Raw genomic sequence first — 22698 nt, forward strand, 5'->3', positions numbered from 1 at the left:
TTTGTCTGTTCAGAATTGAGTTTTTATAGTATGAACAGGCTTTATAAGTATAAATATTTTACATGTGACAGTTCTGTAACCTCCATTTTTCTTGTTGGGAACAGGTTTGAAGGTTGAAGTGACTCATTGTGGAACAATGAGACGGAAATACCGTGTTTGTAATGTAACAAGGAGGCCTGCCAGTCATCAAACGTAAGAAAAGTTTGTCAGAGCAGCGATGGTGTGAGGCAGCTTGCCCTAGTTAGTGGGGTTGGGAGTTTTTCTGACTCTTACTGGGAAATAATTGTTCATGTGTACTTTTTTTTTTCCCTCAGCTTTCCTTTACAGTTAGAAAATGGCCAAACTGTGGAGAGAACAGTAGCGCAGTATTTCAGAGAAAAGTATACTCTTCAGCTGAAGTACCCGCACCTTCCCTGCCTGCAAGTCGGGCAGGAGCAGAAACACACCTACCTGCCGCTAGAAGTAATGCCTTCCCACTGCTAATTCATACCCTGTTCATCATTCTTTTGGGGTCTTTTATGGCCGATAACTTACCTCATACAGAACATTTGTTTTGGAATATGAACTGTTTTTAAGTTTTAATTTATTCTAAATTTTCTGTAATGAAATAACACGAAACAAGTTCATCCATAGTCCTACAAGTCTAGTGTAACCACTGTTAACATTTTGATATACTATACTTCTTTCAGTCTTCCTCTGGTGTACATTTTACTTAATTATAATCATACTGTAGAGCCGTCTTGTTTACTACTTTTTTACTTAACATATTGAAAATAAGTGGTTTAATGAAGTTGATTTTGAATTTTTATTTTACATTTAATTGACACTAAGTAAAAGCTAAAAAAAAAAGATATATACATCTAGTACAAAACTTTTTTCCATTTGTAGGTCTGTAATATTGTGGCAGGGCAACGATGTATCAAGAAGCTAACAGACAATCAGACTTCCACTATGATCAAGGCAACAGCAAGATCTGCACCAGATAGACAAGAGGAAATTAGCAGATTGGTTAGTACTTAACCTTAGAAATGAGAATTTAAAACATATTAGGGCAAACTATAATACTAGAGAACCATGTCCTTATCACCATTTCACGGACTGTCAGAATTAAAAGGGATCATGGAAGTAATCTAATGTTCTCGATACAAGCCTTGGTGGGCTATATGAGAAGGGTTAGGTCCTTCTCATTGAACACTGAGCTTTTTAAGTAGATCCAGGGAACAGATCCTCTCAGAAGAAATGTTTCAATTTAGTAAACTGGAACCTCCACCTAAAAGAGGTGGGAAATAGGAGGAAAAGTCAATTATGACTAGCAATACTAAAATTCTGTTTTTTGTTTTTTGTTTTTTTTTTCTTCAGAGACAAAGTCTTGCTCTGTCACCCAGGCTGTAGTGCAGTGGTGTGATCTCGGCTCACTGCAAGCTCTGCCGCCCGGGTTCACACCATTCTGCCTCAGCCTCGCCAGCAGCTGGGACAACAGGTGCACGCCCCCACGCCAGGCTAATTTTTTTGTATTTTTAGTAGAGATGGGGTTTTACCGTATTAGCCAGGATGGTGTTGATCTCCTGACCTCATGATCCGCCCGCCTCAGCCTCCCAAGGTGCTGGAATTACAGGCGTGAGCTACCGTGCCCAGCCAATACTAAAATTCTTAACACTCAGTCTAAGATTGCTTAGTCTCCAGTATCAGAGTGGCAGCTATACAGTCTGAATAAAGAAATGGCTGGGCTCAGTGGCTCACATCTGTAATCCCAGCAGTTTGGGAGGCCAAGGTAGGTGGATCACTTGAGGCCAGGAATTTGGGACCAGCCTGGGAAACATGGTGAAATGCCATCTCTACTAAAAACACAAAAATTAGTGGGGCATGGTGGCATGCATCTGTAATCCCAGCTAGTCAGGTGGCTGAGGCACGAGAATCACTTGAACCTGAGAGGCAGAGGCTGCAGTGAGCCGATCACACCACTGCACTCCAGCCTGGACAATGAAGTAAGACTCTGTCTCAAAAAAGAAAAGAAAAGAAAAGAAAAAGGTCAGGCGCGGTGGCTCAGGGCCTGTAATCCCAGCACTTTGGGAGGCCGAGGGGGGCGCGGATCACCTGAGGTTAGGAGTTCAAGACCAGCCTGACCAACATGGAGAAACCCTGTGTCTACAAAAATACAAAATTAGCCAGACGTGGTGGCGCTTGCCTGTAATCCCAGCTACTCAGGAGGCTGAGGCAGGAGAATCGCTTGAACCCGGGAGGCGGAGGTTGCAGTGAGCCGAGATTGCACCACTGCACTCCAGCCTGGGCAAAAAGAGCGAAACTCTATCTCAGAAAAGAAAGAGAGAAAGAGAAAGAAAGAAAAAAGAAAAAAAATTAAAGATAGTTTTAACCACGTAAGGTCTCTGTGCTGTCTCATTGTTCTAAATGAAGGGAAGGAAGGCGTTACCAATATCACTTTTTAAAACTCATAGAATAAGACAAAACTCAAGATAAAAGGGCATCTGAATCTTATCTGGCTGTTTTCTCGAATACCATTTTAACTGCCCAAAGAGAAAAAATCTGGAAATACGAATATTTCCCAAAACAACTTAATAGTACTTCCAAAAGCAGTTTTAAAGATTATTGAAAATAGGGATGCAAAACTGGCTTTCTAATTTATTTATTTATTTATTTTTTTTTTTTGAGACGGAGTCTCGCTCTGTCACCCAGGCTGGAGTGCAGTGGCCGGATCTCAGCTCACTGCAAGCTCCGCCTCCCGGGTTTACGCCATTCTCCTGCCTCAGCCTCCCGAGTAGCTGGGACTACAGGCGCCCGCCACCTCGCCCGGCTAGTTTTTGTATTTTTTTAGTAGAGACGGGGTTTCACCGTGTTAGCCAGGATGGTCTCGATCTCCTGACCTCGTGATTCGCCCGTCTCGGCCTCCCAAAGTGCTGGGATTACAGGCTTGAGCCACCGCGCCCGGCCTCTAATTTATTTTTTAACCTTAGTAATTTCATCTTTGGCTAAAAACTGGTTCTTCTATTTGGTAAGCCAACTACAGAAAAAAATACCTTTTTTTCCTTATTGACTCTTCTGTAAAGAGTCAAAGAAACTTATTACATGATATTTAATTAGGAAAATATAGGCTGGTTTTCATCCTGGATTTTTCTCTGATTCTCTAAGATTTTAAAAGCTTTCCCAAAATCTTCTGGAAACTAAGACCTCTTACTTTCTCTATAAAAGTCTCAATAACTCACTGTTCTAACTCATTTATTACAGCTCAGCTGTTCAGAAAGTATCATATGGTAGTTTAAAAAAATAAAACCGACTTTGGAGTCTAACAACCCTGGGTTCGAAGTCTAGCTTCTCCATTTACTTACTGTTACTGTTATCATATTATTATGTTTATTATTATATTTATAGTATCTGGAAAGATACAGGTTATAAAAGAACTGCTTTCATAGCTATAAAATACTTGTGAAAATGTATCATTAAGCATTTAGCACCAAGTACATCATGCAACAAGTCACAGTATATTAATTGTTATTGTATAGTCCTTGTTATTCACTGTAACCTCATTACAGGATACACTGAAGTACAGAAATGAATGGCAAATAAGCTTGAAAGAGATGCCCCATTGGTACCTAATTTAGAAAATGGGGCTTACATCTATAACCCATCACTTTGGGAGGCCGAGGCAGGACTATCAGTTGAGCCCAGGAGTTCAAGACCAGCCTGGGCAACATAGTGAGACCCCATCTCTAAAAAAAAATTTAATTATCCAGGTGTGTGACATGCACCTATAGTCCCAGCTACTCAGGAGATTGAGGTGGGAGGATCGCTTGGACCCCAGGAGGCTGAAGTTGCAGTGAGCTGTGATTGTGCCACTAGGTGACAGAGCCAGACCCTGTCTCAAAAAAAAAAAGAAAAGAAAAAATGAGCCAGGCGCGGTGGCTCAAGCCTGTAATCCCAGCACTTTGGGAGGCCGAGACAGGCGGATCACGAGGTCAGGAGATTGAGCCCATCCTGGCTAACACAGTGAAACCCCGTCTCTACAAAAAAAGGTGGCGAGCGTCTGTAGTCCCAGCTACTCGGGAGGCTGAGGCAGGAGAATGGCGTAAACCCGGGAGGCGGAGCTTGCAGTGAGCTGAGATCCAGCCACTGCACTCCAGCCTGGGTGACAGAGCGAGACTCCGTCTCAAAAAAAAAAAAAAACAAAAGAAAATGATTTTTCCTGTTTATTGTGGAGAGATTCTGTGTAGCATGCTTTAAGCATGAATTTCAGTGAGATCCAACACTGAATTACATTAAGTTCCTTCTCTTTGGTTATATGTATGGGAATATATAACAATTATAACCTGTGACTCCTACTGGCTTTCTTATCTGTCTTAAGTGTATTCCATTAAATAAATTGTGTATTATGGCACTGAAAATAGTCAAGTAATTATATATAAATTATAAATCAAATAATTTTAAAAAGCCTTAAGATTTTTAATACTTCCTATCAAACTCTACACAAAATAAATTTTAATAGAATGTATCCAGATCTCCTATAGTCAAAGGTTCTTAACCTCTTTTTAGGTGAGATATTTCTTTCTCCATCCAAAAGCATATTAGGTTCAATCATACAAACTTACCGTTTTCAGCTGGGTAGTACATAGTGGTGCATGCCTAGGTTCCCAGCTATCTAGGAGGCTGAGAGAGGAAGATGGCTTGAGCCCAGGAGTTCAAGGCCAGCCTGAATAATATAGCAAGACTCCATCTCTTTTAAAAAAAAAAGTTTTATTATCATTTTCATGGATTTTTTGTTTTTCTTTTGAGACGGGTTCTTGCTCTGACACCCAGGCTGGAGTACTGTGGTGCAATCACAGCCCACTGCAACCTTGAGCTCCCAGGCTCAAGCAATTCTCTCACCTCAGCCTCCCAAATAGCTGGGACCACAGGCACATGGCACCCCATCTGGCTAATTCTTTTTAATTTTTTGTAGAGATGAGGTCTTACTTTGTTGCCCAGGTTGGTCTTGAGCTCCTGAGCTCAAGCAATTCTCCCACCTCAGCCTCCCAAAGTGCTGGGATTACAGATGTGAGCCACCAGGCCCAGCCTAATTTTTTAATTTTTTGTAGAGACAGGGTCTCACTATGTTGCCCAGGCTGATTTCAAGCTCCTGGGCTCGAGCAGTCCTCCAACTTGGCCTCCAAAAATGCTGAGATCACAGGCATGGACTACCATGCCAGGCCAAAATATATTATTCAACCTAATGCATACATTTAAATTTTGTATAAATTACCAGGAGGTCACAGAATTTCTACAGTCCATTCATGACCCATGGTCCCCAGGTTAAGATTTGCTATTCTGTAGTTAGAGCACCATTGGTTAGACCTGTTGGAAAACATATTATTTACACAGTGAAGAAAAAAAAGAGGGTTCTAATGCAGTAAAGTAGGGGATTTGGAGGAATTTCGAGAGTAACTACAAACTTTTTCTATTTTTAGGTAAGAAGTGCAAATTATGAAACGGATCCATTTGTTCAGGAGTTTCAATTTAAAGTTCGGGATGAAATGGCTCATGTAACTGGACGCGTACTTCCAGCACCTATGCTCCAGTATGGAGGACGGGTAAAGCCTCTTGTTAATGTTTTAATCATACACATACAGTCTGTAAGTATGGAGAGAAAGGCATATCAGAAATATTTCGGTTCAGCGATTTGAAATTTTTACTTTCTGTTCATTGAAAATTTTTGTTCTTTTTCACCATGTTATTTTTTTCTCCTCACATAGAATCGGACAGTAGCAACACCAAGCCACGGAGTATGGGATATGCGAGGGAAGCAATTCCACACAGGAGTTGAAATCAAAATGTGGGCTATCGCTTGTTTTGCCACACAGAGGCAGTGCAGAGAAGAAATATTGAAGTAAGGCATGTCATTACCTTGGCTTTGGGACTTTTTTGTGTTTAGACTTTAAATTACTCATCTAATGTTCTAACAAATTTTGCCTTAATATGAAGTATATGTAATCACTGAAACTTTTTTTTTTTTTGAGACAAAGTCTCACTCTGTTGCCCAGGCTGAAGTGCAGTGGCACGATCCCAGCTCACTGCAACCTCTACCTCCCAGGCTGAAGCGATTCTCCTGCCTCAGCCTCCCGAGTAGCTGGGATTACAGGTGTGTGCCACCATGCCCAGCTAATTTTGTATTTTTAGTAGAGATGGGGGTTCACCTTGTTAGCCAGGCTGGTCTCAAACTCCTGACCTCAGGTGATCTGCCTGCCTTGGCTTCCCAAGGTGCTGGGATTACAGGCGTAAGCCACTGCGCCCAGCCTAGTCACTGAACCTTTAAAAATGTTTCTTCTTGGCTGGGCGTAGTGGCTCACGCCTATAATCCCAGCACTTTGGGAGGCCAAGGCAGGTGGATCACAAGGTCAGGAGATTGAGACCATTCTGGCTAATACGGTGAAAGCCCATCTCTACTAAAAATACAAAAAATTAGCCGGGCGTGGTGGCGGGCACCTGTAGTCCCAGCAACTCGGGAGGCTGAGGTAGGAGAATGGCGTGAACCCTGGAGGTGGAGCTTGCCGTGAGCCAAGATTGTGCCACTGCACTCCAGCCTGGGCAACAGAGCAAGACTCCATCTTTAAAAAAAAAAAAAAAAAAAAAGTTTCTGCTCAATAGTTTGGTGAAAAATTTGTTAGTCATAGTAAATTCCTTGATTCATTCTACTAGACATCCTTACAGACTACTGTGAATGGACAAAACGCAAGCTCAAACCATGTTTTATCTCTGCTCTCACATCACAACAATCAACACAGAAGACTCTTGTGACTAAATGTGGGGAGGGTTTTCCCACACACCAAGCAAACAATCAGTTCTGCAGTGGATACCAGCTGGGTGTCCTCCAATTCAGTCATTACACTGTCTTCCTGGAGATAGCATCGGATTCCACAGATTCAAGGTTCAGTCCCACAAGGCTGCACTCTGCTTCAGATGCCAGTAGCAAGTCCAGGCTTCTGGTCATGAGTTCCCATGACCCCCTCTTCAAGGTAGATTCATCTGATAGAGCAGCTCACAGAACTAAGGAAACACTTATGTTTACTGTTTTATTATAAAAGATATTACAAAGGATGCAGTAAAGATACGCATAGAGCGAGGTATGGGGAGGGAGAGTGGAGCTTCCATGCCATCCCTGGGCACACCACCCTCCAGGAACCTTTGTGCATTCAGCTGGCCAGAAGCTCTCCAAACCCCGTCCTTTTGGGTTTTTATGAATGCTTCATTACATAGGCCTCAATGATTAAACTGTTAACCATTAGTTATCAACTTAACTTTTGTCCCCTTTTACCTCCTTGGAGGTTGGGGGTGTGGGGCTGAAAGTCCCAACCCTCTAATCCTGCCTTGCCTTTCTGGTGACCAGACCCCATCCTAAAGCTACCTATAAGGCTACCAGCCATTAGTCAATCAGTATCATACAAAAAGATAACACTGAGGAGTTTCTAAGGATTTTAGGAGTTGTCTGCTAGGAAATGGGAATGGCCAACAAATGTATATTTCACAATATCACAACTGCTTTTTGTAGGCTAGTAGCAACATCATTGTCTTTCAATGACAGTTTAGGTATACTTCCCAGATTTGCCACTACCTGGATTTATTACTGTGGATAATTTATTAATCTCATTATTGTTCAATGTTCACCTTTGTAAAATAGAGCTAATCATATCTTCTGTTAAAATAAAAACTTCAGACGAATTAAATTTAACAGAGTTTATAATTGAACAAAGAATGTTTTTCTAATCAGGCAGCTCCTGGAACAAGAATAGGTTCAGAGAGACTTCCAGCAGCCGCATGGCTGAAGAAGATTTATGGACAGAAAAAGGAAAGTGGCATACAGAATATGGAAATGAAGTACAGAAACAGATGGATTGGTTACAGCTTGGCATTTGCCTTATTTGAAGATGGTTTGAACAGTTAGCTGTAATTGATTGGCTGAAACTCATTGTTTGCTACACAAGTAGCTTATATCCTATTTACCCATCCAGTTAGGTTACAGTTTTTTGTTTTTGTTTTGAGACAGAGTCTTGCTCTGTCACCTAGGCTGGAGTGCAGTGGCATGATCTCAGCTCACTGCAACCCCCACCTCTCAGGTTCAAGCGATTTTCCTGCCTCAGCCTCTGGAGTAGCTGGGACTACAGGCCCGCACTACTACGCCCAGCTAATTTTTGTATTTTTAGTAGAGATGGAGTTTCACTGTGTTGGCCAGGCTGGTCTCAAACTCCTGACCTGAGGTGATCTGCCTGCCTCGGCCTCCCAAAGTGCCGGGATTACAGGCGTGAGCCACTGCGCCTGGCCTAGGTTACAGTTTACTACGTTCAGAGAAACCTCTAGGCTGAACTTAAAAGATGTAAGGAGGTAGCTTTAAGCAAAACTTAACAGTTATCCCCTTTGATCTACCCCCCAAATTTGTGTGTGTGTGTGTGTGTGTGTGTTTTTTAATGGATTGGCATTCATGTCACTCTGTCACCATCATAAATTTACTTATTTGGTCTCAAATCCCACTGGGAAATAGCAGAACAATGGATTTTGTAAAATGGGAACAAGGACTTCAAGTTACTTTTTCCTAAGGGTAAGAGTAGAGGGGACCTCCTTGTGCTGAAATTTCCTGTTTTCAGGAGAAAAACAAAACCTGGTCTATTTTAGGATCTATTTCTTTCTTCAGTGTTTCAGTATAATTGTCTCACATTTAGCATGAGTGACTCCATTTTGGTTTGTTGTGGTCTGTTGGAGCCTTGTGCATAAGCTTAGTCCAAAACAATGACCTCCTATAATTTTGTTTAAAAATTCCTCCCTTTTGGTTAGGTCCTCACTTAGGTAAGAGTGTGACCAAAACTTAGGACCTTAGCACCACTCTCAGTTACCGAGATTTTGGGTTTCTGGTCTCAGTACGTCATTCATAAGTATGGCGTCCTCATGCTCATGCATTTCTTTGAGTTTTTGTTCCAATTCAAGAGAGACCATTTGACATTCTGCAGATGGCCATATGCAAACACTTAAAACTTTTGAGAGAGTATAGTATCCCGGGGAGACTACTCTTACGACTATCAGGAGAATAACCCCAAGAGTTTGGAGTATGCTCCTTAGCCAAGGTCCCCATGAACCAAGCCACCTAAAATCAAATAGATCAAAGAATAAGCTAGAATAAGAGTCTACTTGTTTCAACCAAGCAGCCTGTTTGTTAATCCTCTACAACTGAATCTCTGTAATAGCCAATGTATTCCTCCATGTTCAATAAGAAGTATCAGCAACTGCACAGATACTTCTGTTTAGCCAGTAACTAATCTAGAGCAGTTCTATTATCTAGCACAACTTTAGCAAGAGAATTTAAAGTCTTTTGTGTAACCATAGTCTTTGTAGTAGAATCTGCTAAAGAGCCTATAAATTTCTAATAGGCTGGAAAATTTAGAGGGATAAATTTCTAATCATTGCCTCGTTAACTCCAAACCATAGGCTAGGCACGGCAGCTGACACCTGTAATCTGTAATCACTTTGGGAGACTGAGGTAGGCAGATTGCTTAAGCTCAGGAGTTCAAGCCTAGGTAACATGGCAAAACCCTGTCTCTACTGAAAATTCAAAACTCATCTGAGCGCAGTGGTGCACGCCTGTGGTCCCAGCTATTCAGGAGGCTGAAGTGGGAGGATTGCTTGAGCCCAGGAGGCAGAGGTTGCAGTGAGCTGAGATCATGCCACTGCATCCCAGCCTGGGCAGCAGAGCCAGACCCTGTCTCCAAAAAGAAAAAGACACACCATAGAAAAATAAATGAACAAATATGCCCATCCAGAAGAGAGAAGGCCTCCTGGCAATATTCTCTTTAACCTGTATTGACAATGTTCTCTGGTTTTTTTTTTCTTTTTTCTTTTTTTTTTTTTTTTTTGGAGATGGAGTCTCGCTCGGTCACCCAGGCTGGAGTGCAGTGGCTTGATCTCGGCTCACTGCAATCTCTGCTTCCCGGGATCACTCGATTCTCCTGCCTCAGCCTCCCAAGTAGCATAGGCATGTACCACCACACCCGGCTAAATTTTCGTATTTTTAGTAGAGTGGGGTTTCACCACTAACGTTAGCCAGGATGGTCTCCATCTCCTGACCTCGTGATCTGCCTGCCTTGGCGTCCCAAACTGCTGAGATTACAGGCATGAGCCACCACACATGACTGACAATTTTCTCTTTAAACTACGGTGTAGCTTAAGAGGAGTTGGCCAGTGCTCTGTTTCTGACTGATTATGAAGCAACAAAGGTACCATTAAAATTTCTCACCCACATTGGCCCTTCATCTTCCCTCTATCAAGGCGTAAAGTTCTCTGTGGGTGAGGGGTTTTTTTGAGACTGAGTCTTGCTCTGTTGCCAGGCTATGATCTCGGCTCACTGCATCCTCCACCTCCCGGGTTCAAGTGATTCCCCTGCCTCAGCCTCTCGAGTAGCTGGGATTACAGGCATGTGCCACCATGCCTGGCTAATTTTTTGTATTTTAGTAGAGACGGGGTTTCACCTTGGCCAGGATGGGCTCGATCTCCTGACCTCATGATCCACCCGCCTTGGCTTCCCAAAGTGCTGGGATTACAGGCGTGAGCCACCGCACCCAGCCAGTATGAGGTTTTTTTATCCTTCACAAATAAAAGTATACCCTATGAGTATATACAAGAGACCCCTTTTTCAGTTCAGTTGTTCATAACAGGCATGAACTTGGAAAAAATTGAGAGCTAAAAGCCTCATGATAGCAGAGAAGTCTTGATGCACGATCTTGGGAAATCTGTCCACATCTAGGAGGCCATCTGCTTCTCGGGAGAAACTTCCCTCGTTAGCTTTACCTTAAGTTCTCCCTCATGGGTGTATGGTTCCAAGAGTCTGGGTGGGCCTTTCTAAGCTGTGAGATTACAAACCCAAGCTTCAAGGTCCTGAAGTTTTGCTGCAGTGTGGGTGACAAGGGGAGTCTTTCTCTGATGTGTTTCCAAAAGATCCAGCCTCTCAATTCTAGATCATGAAGGGTTTGCTTGTCCTCAGTCAGTGGTCTGTGAAAAGCTTTCTTTACCTGCTGAAAGTACACTTTGGCATAATGCATTAAAGCCTTGCAGCATTTAGTCATGTTAAAGTTTAGAAGCAGAAGATACAGGAGGTTCTATTATTAGGAGCATAAGCCTTCCAGTGACTATTTCATAAGGGGTCAACTTTTGTTTTTCACTGGAAGTGGATCTGATCGTCATCAATCTGAAACATCTTTGACCAAGGCAATCCAGATTATTCAGTTAGTTTTGCCTAATGCTCTTGTATTAAGTAATACCTTATTTAACTGTTTTATAGCTAGTCCAGTGAGGCAAGTACCTCTATCACTGGAGATTTCTTCAGCAATGTCCTGTGAGAGAAACACATTTCCTAATAACCTTTTAGCTACTGTTATAGCATCAGCCCACTTGTATGAGAAAGCTTCTGTACAACCAGAAAATATGCACTGAAAATCACAATTGAATGAAATCCCTCTGTAAAATGTTCAGATGTATCAGAAAGGTACCTGAAGTTTAGGTTGTCTTCTCAAGATTATGGGTTCAACAAACTATACATTGGTCATAAACCATTTTAGCAATTTAGAACAGTCACAACACCAATGTGTGTGTGTGTGTGTGTGTGTGTGTATGGTTTTGTTTGTTTGTTTGTTTTGAGACATAGTCTCACTCTGTCACCCAGGCTAGAGTGCAATGGCGCGATCTCGGCTCACTGCAACCTCCGCCTCCTGGGTTCAAGCAATTCTTGTGCCTCAGCCTCCCAAGTAGCTGGGATTACAGGCACCTGCCACCACGCCCAGCTAATTTTTTGTATTTTTTAAGTAAAGACAGGCTTTCACCGTGTGGGCCCAGGTGGTCTAAAACTCCTGACCTCAGGTGATCAGCCCACCTTGGCCTCCCAAAGTGCTGGAATTAACAGGTGTGAGCCACCATGCCCAGCCAATATATACATTTTATCTCTTCCTTGATGAATCATGGAATACAGCTTCTAGTAATGGAAGTTTTAAGGACTCACGAAGGAGCAGGCAGCCATCCAGTCTCTTCATGAGTCCATGCTTAACACTGGAATTGTATCCTCTTACATAGCAATTTTCTTTCTCCAGTGGAGGTGCACAGCACTGTTTATTAGATGGGTTATCATAGGTAATTTGACCTGAACCATGGAGTTCATTCAAATTATGTATCTTAACAGTTTCAGTACTGACTGAGTTAGCATGAAAATCTAGCCAAGTATTTTCTTGGTATTCATTTAATTCTTGTGCTGCTTGGGTTAGCAGCTTTATATATCACTCAGTCTCTTCAATATGGTTCTGGTAATTCTTAGTTCAAATGATATGATCCTAAAGTTACCAGAAGCCTATCTTCAAGAGTGCTTATCAAGGTCCATTTCATCTTTTCCATGAACCTCCTTGAAGACAAAATAGGATTTTACTTGCTTGTGAAGTTATTTTTAATAACTGCCATACATTTATTTATTTATTTATTTATTTATTTATTTATTTATTTATTGAGACGGAGTCTCACTCTGTCACTCAGGCTAGAGTGCAGTGGCGCGATCTCGGCTCACTGCAACCTCCTCCTCCCTGGTTCAAACGATTCTCCTGCCTCACACTCCTGAGTAGCTGAGACTACAGGCGCACACCACCATGCCTGGCTAATTTTTTTGTATTTTTAGTAGAGATGGAGTTTCATCTTCTTGGCCAGGCTGGTCTCGAACTCCTGACCTCAAATGATCTACCAATGTTGGTCTCCCAAAGTGCTGGGATTACAGGGGTGGACCACTGCACCCAGCCTGCCATTATTTTATTTATTTATTTATTTATTTATTTTGAGATGGAGTCTCATTCTGTCGCCCAGGCTGGAATGCAGTGGCGCAAACTCAGCTCACTACAACCTCTGCCTCCCAGGGTCGAGCAATTATCCTGCCTCAGCCTCTCGAGTAGCTGGTATTACAGGTGTAAGCCACCATGCCTGGCTAATTTTTTGTAGTTTTGGTCGAGCCAGAGTTTCATCATGTTGGCCAGGCTGGTCTCAAACTCCTGACCTTATGGTCCGCCCACCTCGGCCTCCCAAAATGCTAGGATTACAAGTGTGAGCCACTGCGCCCAGCTGCCATTACTTTGAATAGCAGAAACCGCAATTACTTTTGCAACAGCCTAATATTAGAAACTGCGTTAGAGGCCGGGCGCGGTGGCTCAAGCCTGTAGTCCTAGCACTTTGGGAGGCCGAGACGGGTGGATCATGAGGTTAGGAGATCGAGACCATCCTGGCTAACGCGGTGAAACCCCGTCTCTACTAAAGATACAAAAAACTAGCCGGGCGAGGTGGCGGGCACCTGTAGTCCCAGCTACTCAGGAGGCTGAAGCAGGAGAATGGTGTGAACCCGGGAGGCGGAGCTTGCAGTGAGCTGAGATCCGGCCACTGCACTCCAGCCTGGGCGACAGAGCGAGACTCCGTCTCAAAAAAAAAAAAAGGAAACTGTGTTAGAATTAAGCAATTAACTGTGGAAATGACTTTAAATGGTCATAAAGACACAATTGACAAGGAAATTTGGTTGTTTATGTAGCCTATAATAATTTAACATAACCATAATTTTGTCTGATAACATATACTGAGATATATGAGAATTTTCATAATCGTATACAATTTTGGAATATATATTAATATTTATAAAAATATAACTCGAAGTTTAAACATCACTTCTTATTTGACACTGTTTCTCATGTAATTTTATGTGTAAAATAGCCTGTTTATTATCTCTCTTGACTGTTGCCTAGGCATAGCTGTAAGGTAGAATACTCAGTTCTTCCAAAATTAAGGATCCCATTTTTTGCCTTGAATCTTGGTGGGTGGATCACCTGAGGTCAGGAGTTCGAGACCAGCCTGGCCAACATGGTGAAACCCCATCTCTACCAAAAATACAAAAATTATCTGAGCATGGTGGCGGGTGCCTGTAATCTCAGCTACTTGAGAGTCAGAGGCAGGAGAATTGCTGGATCCCAGGAGGTGGAGGTTGCAGTGAGCCGAGATCGCTCCATTGCACTCCATCCCAGGTGACAACAGCAAGGCTCCATCTCAAAAAAAAAAAAAAAAGAGAGAGAAAGAAAGAAACAAAAGTCATAGACATAGGGCACAAAAATCTCTGTGAATTTACAAAAGCCAAAGTTCACACCTTCTTATTTGCCATTAACTGCCAGTTTCTGCCTGACTGAGTTAAACATCCAAGGCCTCTCACTGAATCCAAGTCAGTTAATTATCAGATCCAGTCTGATTCTGGACCTGGTCCAGTTTCTGTGATGACTTCTGAACCCATTTCAGATTTTAAAATTTGCTCAAACAAATTCAGATAGCTCAAAACACAAATCGATGGAGCTTCAGAATCTGAGTGCTTACCCACAATCCCCAGTTGCTGCAAGAGAGGAATAGACACGGTGAGTCTGACTGGTACCATGCTTTGTCACTCAGTGCTTCTGGGGATTGCTAGAAACTCTACTTCGGATCCCACTTCTGATACCATCTGTTAAAAGAAAAACTAGACAAATTAAATTTAACAGAGTTTAATTGAGGAAACAATGATTCACAAATCAGGCAGCCCTTAGAACCAGAATAGGTTCAAAGAGACTCTGGCACCACCATATGGTTGAAGACTTATGGACAAAAAAAGGAAAATGATGTACAGAAAATGAAAGTGAGGTATAGAAACAGCTGGATTGCTTACATCTTGATATTTGCCTTATTTGAACATGATTTGAACAGTTGGTTGCCTTTGATTGGCTAAAACTCAGCAATTGGTGCAAGAATAGGTTACAGCTTGTTTACACATGCAGATGACCATTCACTATGTACAGAGAAATCTTTAGGCCAAACTTTAAAAATGTAATGAGACAGCTTTAGGTGAAATTTAATGTGACACTACCTACCAGGTGAGGATTAACTAAGATCCTTATTTTTCTGTTGAGGATCTTGAAGGAGTGGTTAAACTCCTTGTTTCTGTTTCCTTACTTTCCAAGATGTGGCTTTCATCTCCACCACTTTTTCTGTCTTCTTCAGATTCTGTCCTTCAGCTTCAAAGTGCTCAAAAATCTTCTGTTCAATTTTTTTTAATCAGCAATTTTCATATTACCTAACTTAATCTCTTAGGCTTCTAGGCCTCCATTCTCGCTCCTCCCTTGAATCAGTGCTCTGCTAAAACTGGTTCCTGGAAGATTTCCTGTATCTTTATGCTTATCAGTTCCAGTGGTCTCTTCTTAGCCATTATTTTTCTCAAAATTTGACCCCACCCCCCCCTTTTTTTTTTTTTTTTTTTTTGAGATGGGGTCTCACTCTGTTGCCCAGGCTGGAGTGCAGTGATACAGTCACAACTCACTGCAGCCTTAACTTCCCAGGCTCAAACGATCCTCCCACCTGAGCTTCCTAAGCATCTGGGACTACAGGCATACGCCACCATGCCCAGCTGATTTTGTTTTTTTTGTATACATAGGATCTCACTATGTTGCCTAGACTGGTCTCGAACTCCTGGACTCAAGCAGTCCTCCTGCCTTGGCCTCCCAAAGTGCTGGGATTACAGGCGTGAGCCACCACACCCTGCCAACCTTCTTGACATCCTCCTCTCTTACCTTCTGGTTCTTTAGTTTACATTTTCTGACTTCTTTTCCTTTTCATTAGCTATCTCCTCTCCTTTGGGATTCTCACACAGTCTCAGGGCTTCTGCTGTCACCCTTGTTTGAGAAATTTGGCTGTCATGAAAGAACACCAACTCCACTTGTGACTAAACCTACTCTGAAACATTTAGGCTTCTCTTTGACTAAGAGTAACATTCAAAATCAGTATGACATTTATTTATTTATTTTATTGAGACAGAGTCTCACTTTCTCACCCAGGCTGGAGTGCAGTGGCATGATCTCAGCTCACTGCAACCTCCACCTCCTGGGTTCAAGCGTAAAATCAGTATGACATTTAATATCTTTCACCAGTCTCCTAAGTCCTTTATCATTACTCCATTTTCACATATTCTGGACAAAGAAACTGAAGCACTATATTCCTTCTATCTCCCTGGCCTTTTTTTCCTGTTTCCACTCATGCAGCCCTTTACTGAGAATGCCTCCTTCCTCTCTCTACCCGTCAGTATCCTCTCCGTTTGTCAGTTTTTGTGCAAAATACAATTGTATTATAATGATTTTATAAATGTATCACCTCTGGAATCTAATTTTCTTGAAGAAATGATCCTTGTCTAATTTAAACCTCTACTTATATAAAGTATGCCAATAACAAAACATTCTTGAGTGATACAGAGACCAGTTTACCTCAGGCCATTTCAGAATTTGCCTTGCCTTCTTCATGGCAAGAAGAAATTAGAATGTGAGAAATAAAATTTTTTTCTATTTAATTCTGTTCATCCCTTTTTATTAATCCCAAATCTCTAAATGGATGCTTTAATGATCACGTAATATATTTTTTTCCTCCAGAGTTTTTATCCCCCTGCTTTCAAGTGAAATGTCACAAGATGGCTTATTACAATGCTATGATTATTTGACCTTGAAAGGCAAAAAAAAAAAAAAATGTCCAATGTTTTTCAAACTTGAACTTTTTTTTTTTCACTTTATATTTGTTATTCACAGCTTGAATAGATGTCTCAGAATCATGGGTTTGTGGCTCTTGTTCAGGCTGAGTGAAAATACTCAATTTCGTACTTCTTTAATTAAGCACCAATAAGGAATAAGAGAAGGGAATTTCTACAAACTCCATCTCTGTCCTGAAGGAATCAGTGTTTTGAGCAAAGATCACTCAGATTCTTGACTTAGGACCTCAGTTGTTTTAAAACAAGTGAAGCAATTGTTGCTCATTATTGCTTATTTATACTGAATTCAAAATTTTCTATAAATATCAAATGGGTGGCCAGGAGCAGGGGCTCATCCCTGTCATCCCCAGCACTTTGGGGGGCCAAGATGGGTGGATTGCCTGAGGTCAGGAGTTCAAGACCAGCCTGACCAACATGGTGAAACCCCATCTCTACTAAAAATACAAAAATTAGCCAGGCGTGGTGGCACATGCCTATAATCCCAGCTACTTGGGAAGCTCAGGTGGGAGGATCTTTTGAGCCTGGGAAGTTGAGGCTGCAGTGAGTTGTGATTGTATCACTGCACTCCAGCCTGGGCAACACAGTGAGACCCTATCTCAAAAAAAAAAGAATTGGTTTTGGGGGGCTTTCAGTGTAAATGAAAGTACATTAAAATGCTGCCTGCCTCATCTGTTTGTTTCAAGACAGAGTCTTGCTCTGTCACCTAGGCTGGAATGCAGTGGCACAATCTTGGCTAACTGCAACCTCCACTTCCCAGATTCAAGTGATTGTCCTGCCTCAGCCTCCCAAGTAGCTGGGACTACAGGTGCCTGCTACAACACCAGACTAGTTTTGTATTTTTAGTAGACATGGGTTTTCAACATGTTGGCCAAGCTGGTCTCAAACTCCTGACCTCAAGTCATCCTCCTGCCTCGGCCTCCCAAATTGCTGGGACTATAGGTGTGAGGTACCGCACCCGGCCTCATCTGTTTTTAAATTTTGTTTTTATATTTTTAAAAATGTCCTCTGAGGGCATAATCTTTTCTGCTATCCTAGTGTGAGATGGGTAATACTATAGAAATTCTGGCTCTACCATAATCATTTGAGCTTTGGCCAAATATGTCATATCTATGAAACTGTTTTCTGACCTGTAAAACAGGAATAATACTTGCCCTGCCTCTTTCTTATGAATCTTGTGAGATCAAATTAGAAAATATACAATACCAAAAATGTATCAAGCTTTTACCATGGTCTTGGGTGGTGTGCTTTATGTATTAAATGTATGATCTCATTTAATCTTCACACCAACCCTGTAATTGAAGTAATCCTTTTACAGATGAGGAAAACTGAAGTAAGTGCCTAAAATTTTATAGCTAGTACATAGCAGAACTGGGAATGGAACTCTCCATACTAACTCTAGAGCTGAGCTCTTAACCAGCGTATACTATTAGTAATGCTCCTTGTAAACTAGAGGATGCCATGTAACTGTATAGAATGTTCTTAGTTTGCAAAATGGATTACTGACCGACCATTGCCTTTGACATCAGTAGTCTGGTGACCTCTCATATATGGAGCACACAAATCTTTGCTTCATCCTTCCATTCCCTTCCCAAACTTCCCTTTACTACTTTGTAGGAATTCATGACTAGACAAAGGTTTTATATTTAGTGGTTTCTCCTTCTAGGGGTTTCACAGACCAGCTGCGTAAGATTTCTAAGGATGCAGGGATGCCCATCCAGGGCCAGCCATGCTTCTGCAAATATGCACAGGGGGCAGACAGCGTAGAGCCCATGTTCCGGCATCTCAAGAACACATATTCTGGCCTACAGCTTATTATCGTCATCCTGCCAGGGAAGACACCAGTGTATGGTAAGGATATCTTAAGACTGCATTTTTCCTCAAGTACTTGATATCCTTTTAGGATTATGCTAAAACATATCCTAAAACCTTCAAATATTAAAATATATTTTATGGTACAGTATTTTAAACCATGTATTATTACTTGAAGACAAATTAATATAGAAAACTAAATAGTCCAAGATGAGACACTGTAAAAAGAGTTTCAATAGTAAAAAGAGGCATCACATAACAATGGCTAAAGGAAGAATTATTGAGTAAAAATGGCATTGAGATAATTTGAGTATCAGTATAATATAGTGGTTAAAAGCACAGGCTATCAAATTAAACTGTGTTTCTCAATATTCAGGTACTGCTGGTTCTATTACCTGTGTGATTTGGCTGAATTACTTAATCACACTAGCCCTTAGTTTCCTCATCTCTGGAACTGGGATACTATTTATGTGTGTATGTGGTATGTATGTATGGGATAGGATCTCACTCAGTCTTTCAGGCTAGAGTGCAGTGGTGCGATCATGGCTTACTGCAGCCTTGACCTCTTGGGCTCAAGCAATCCTCCTGCCTCGTCCTCCCAAGTAGCTGGAACTACAGGCATGTGCCACCACACTGGGCTAATTTTTAATTTTTTTGTAGAGACAGGATCTCACTATGTTTCTCGGGTTGTTCTCAAACTCCTGGGCTCAAGCAATCCTTAAACCTTGGCCTCGCGAAATGCAGGGATTACAGATGTGAGCCACTGTGCCCAGCCTCTTTCTGGTTTTAATTGGGCATTTTATATGATTCTATTTTCTTTCCTCTTTTAGTGTATCAGTTATACTTTCTTTATATATAGCACACATACTGTGGGATACTAATAATACCTAATCCATATATAGGGTAGTTGTAAGGATTAACTGAGTCTAGGTATACAAAGGGCCTAGAATAGCACCTGTCATGTAAACAGTAAATGTTAACTTTTATTATTAAAAACGAAATTTTGTGAGATTAATAAGCTAAATATAAATCATTGAATCATAGAAAAATACAAAGAAAATATAATTTTCAAACCACTGAATGGGGTAAAATCATGTAAGTTTAGAAATAATAGAAGAAATCGAAAAAGAAAATTGTCAGATTTGATTGAGTAAACACTAAAATTTTTTTCTTTCTTTTTTTTTTTTTTTTTTGAGACAGAGTCTCGCTCTGTCACCCAGGTTGGAGTGCAGTGGTGCAATCTCAACTCACAGCAAGCTCCGCCTCCTGGGTTCATGCCATTTTCCTGCCTCAGCCTCCCGAGTAGCTGGGACTACAGGAACCTGCCACCATGCCTGGCTAATTTTTTTGTATTTTTTAGTAAAGACAGGGTTTCACCATGTTAGCCAGGATAGTCTCAATCTCCTGACCTCATGATCCTCCCGCCTCAGCCTCCCAAAGTGCTGGGATTACAGGCATGAGCCACCATGCCTGGCCTTTTTTATTTATTTATTTTATTTTTATTTTTATTTTTTGAGACAGGGTCTCGCTCTGTTGCCCAGGCTGGAGTGCAGTGGCATGATCGCAGCTCACTGCAACCTCCACCTCCTGGGTTCAAGCTGTTCTCCTGCCTCAGCCTCCCTAGTAGCTGGGTCTATAGGCATCCTGTGCCACCATGCCTGATTGATTTTTATATTTTTAGTAGAAACAGGGTTTCACCATGTTGGCCAGGGTGGTCTCAAACTCCTGACCTCAGGTGATCTGCCCACCTTGGCCTCCCACAGTGCTAGGATTACAGGCGTGAGCCTAAATTTCCTACATGTCACAGATGTACTAAAATGGAAAGAAAACCAACAGAGTGTGGAAAATATTTGTAGCAAATAGAAAAAAATTTGTAGCAAATAAACAAGTAGTTTATTATTAGTTAAATAAAAACCTTCTTTTTTTAGATTAATGAGAAAAGAATGTAAACTGAAATTTTTTAGTAAAAACAAAGCAAGTAAATATATGAGAAAATATTTGTTTTTATTAGTAGTTAAAGAAAAATTCAGACTAGATGTGGTGTCTTGTGCCTGTAATCCCAGCATTTTGAGAAGCCAAGGTAGGCAGATTGCTTGAGTTCAGGAATTCGAGACTAGCCTGGGCAACATGGCAAAACCTCATATCTGCAAAAAAATAGAAAAATTAGCCAGGCATGGTAGTACACATCTGTGGTCCTAGCCATTTGGGAGGCTGAGATAGGAAGATTGCTTGAGCCCAGTAGGTGGAGGTTGCAGTGAACCAAAATCATGCCACTGCACTCCAGCCTGGGCAAGAGCAAGATGCTTTCTCAAAAAAAAAAAAAAAAAAAAAAAAAAAGTACCAATCAATAAAGGGAAAAATGTGCTACTAAATTAGCAAATATATTTAAATATTATAATACCTAGCGCTTGTGAATATGCAGTATATTAATACATTGCTGATGGTAGTATAAATTGATATTACCCTTTTCATCAAAACTGTAAACATGCCTGGGCTGGTCTCAAACTCCTGCCCTCAAGTGATCCTCACGCCTCAGCCTCCCAATGCTGGGATTACAGGCGTGCGCCACTGTTCCTGGCCCCTCCTGGTTTTAATTGAGCATTTTGTATAATTCTACTTTTCGTTCTCTTTTAGCTTATCAATTAGACTTCCTTTAAAATGTTTTGTGTTGTTTTCCCTAGACTTTTTAATATATATTTACAATTAATCTAAGTCTACTTTTGAGTAACATTATACCACTTCCTAGATAGTGTAGAGATACCTTGTAACAGAATGCTCACAATTTTTCCCTTCTGTACCTTATATTTCTGTCATTTATTTCACTTATCTATTAGCTATAACTACCCAATACACTGTTGCTATTACTATTTTGAACAAATAATCATCTATTAGCTCAATTAAGAATATAAAAATACAAGATTTTATTTTACCTGTATTTATTTGCTGACCTTTAAACTTCCTTCTTACTTTTGTTTTGTTTTGTTTTTTAGAGACAGGTCTTGCTATGTTGCCCATGCTGGAGTTCAGTGGCTATTGTCAGGCATGACCACAGCGCACTGCAGCCCCAAACTCCTGGGCTCAAGTACTCTTCCCACCTCAGCCTCCTCAGTAGCTGGGACTCCAGGCATGACCCACACTGTACCCTGCTTTTCCTTCATTTATGATTTCTGATCTGTATCATTTTCCTTCTCTCTGGAAAATTCTTTTAATATTTCTTGCTAAGCATTTCTACCAGCAAGAAATTCCTTGTTTTTATTTGTTTGAGAAACTCTCTATTTCTCCTTCATTTTTTTTTTTGAGTCACATAATGATTTAATATTTACTTGCAAATCATTCACTCACATAATTTCAAGTGCTAAGTCATTCTGGAATTCTTACATTCTGACATTAAGAATATTCACATGTTGTACAGCCATCATCAGCATCCATTTCCAGAACTTTTTTTTCATCATCCCAAAATGAAACTCTTTATCCATTAAACAATAACTTTAATATCCATTAAACCTTATGTAACCCCTAGAAAGCACTGTTCTACTCTCTGCTTCTATGAATTTGACTATTCTAGTTTCCTTGTGTACATGAATCCTATAATATTTGGCCTTTGGCATAATATCCTCAAGGTTCATCCATGTTGTACTATATGTCAGAATGTTCTTCCTTTTTCAGGTTGAATAATATTCCCTTGTGTGTGTGTGTGTGTGTGTGTGTGTGTGTATATATATATATATATACACCACATTTTGTTTATTCATCTGTTGATGGACACTTGGGTTGCTTCTACACTTTAGCGATTGTGTAATGCTGCTGTGAACATAGGTGTACAAATATCTCTTCACAACCCTGTTTTCAGCTATTTTGGGTATACACCTAATAAGGGGCATTGCTGCATCATATGGTAATTCTATTTTTAATTTCTGAGGAACCTCTGCAGTGTTTTCCACAGTGGCTGCACCATTTTACATGCCCCCCAACAGTGCACAGGAGTTCCAGTTTCTCCACATCCTCACCCCAGTGTTTGTTATTTTCTGGCTTTTTCATAGTAGCCATCCTAATGAGTGTGAAGTGGTATCTCATGTTTTTGATTTTGCATTTTCCTAAATGATTGTAGAGATGTTGGACATCTTTTCATGTGCTTATGGGTCATTTTTCTGTTTAGAGAAATGTGTATTGTCATTTGCCCTTTTTTTTAAGGCAAGGTCTCACTCTGTCACCCAGTCCGGAGTGCAATGATATGATCATAGTTCGCTGCAGCCTCCATCTCCTGGGCCCATGCAATCCTCCTGCCTCAGCCTCCTGAGTAGCTGGGACTA

General features: G+C 41.1%; 1 protein-coding gene across 13 annotated transcripts in view; it reads left to right on the forward strand.

Moving 5' to 3' along the window:
- LOC101005189 (argonaute RISC catalytic component 3) overlaps positions 1-22698 on the forward strand; it is a 141777-nt gene that overhangs the window by 77830 nt on the left and 41249 nt on the right. For all 13 annotated transcript variants that reach the window (XM_021939319.2, XM_003891585.3, XM_021939325.2 and 10 more), the window contains 6 exons: positions 105-192; positions 315-462; positions 889-1008; positions 5454-5576; positions 5739-5872; positions 18243-18427. In XM_021939319.2, the coding sequence (XP_021795011.1) occupies positions 105-192; positions 315-462; positions 889-1008; positions 5454-5576; positions 5739-5872; positions 18243-18427 (798 nt within the window). The remainder of the gene's footprint in view (positions 1-104; positions 193-314; positions 463-888; positions 1009-5453; positions 5577-5738; positions 5873-18242; positions 18428-22698) is intronic.

Source organism: Papio anubis, chromosome 1 (assembly GCF_008728515.1).
Source record: "Papio anubis isolate 15944 chromosome 1, Panubis1.0, whole genome shotgun sequence".
Classification (NCBI taxonomy): Eukaryota; Metazoa; Chordata; class Mammalia; order Primates; family Cercopithecidae; genus Papio; species Papio anubis.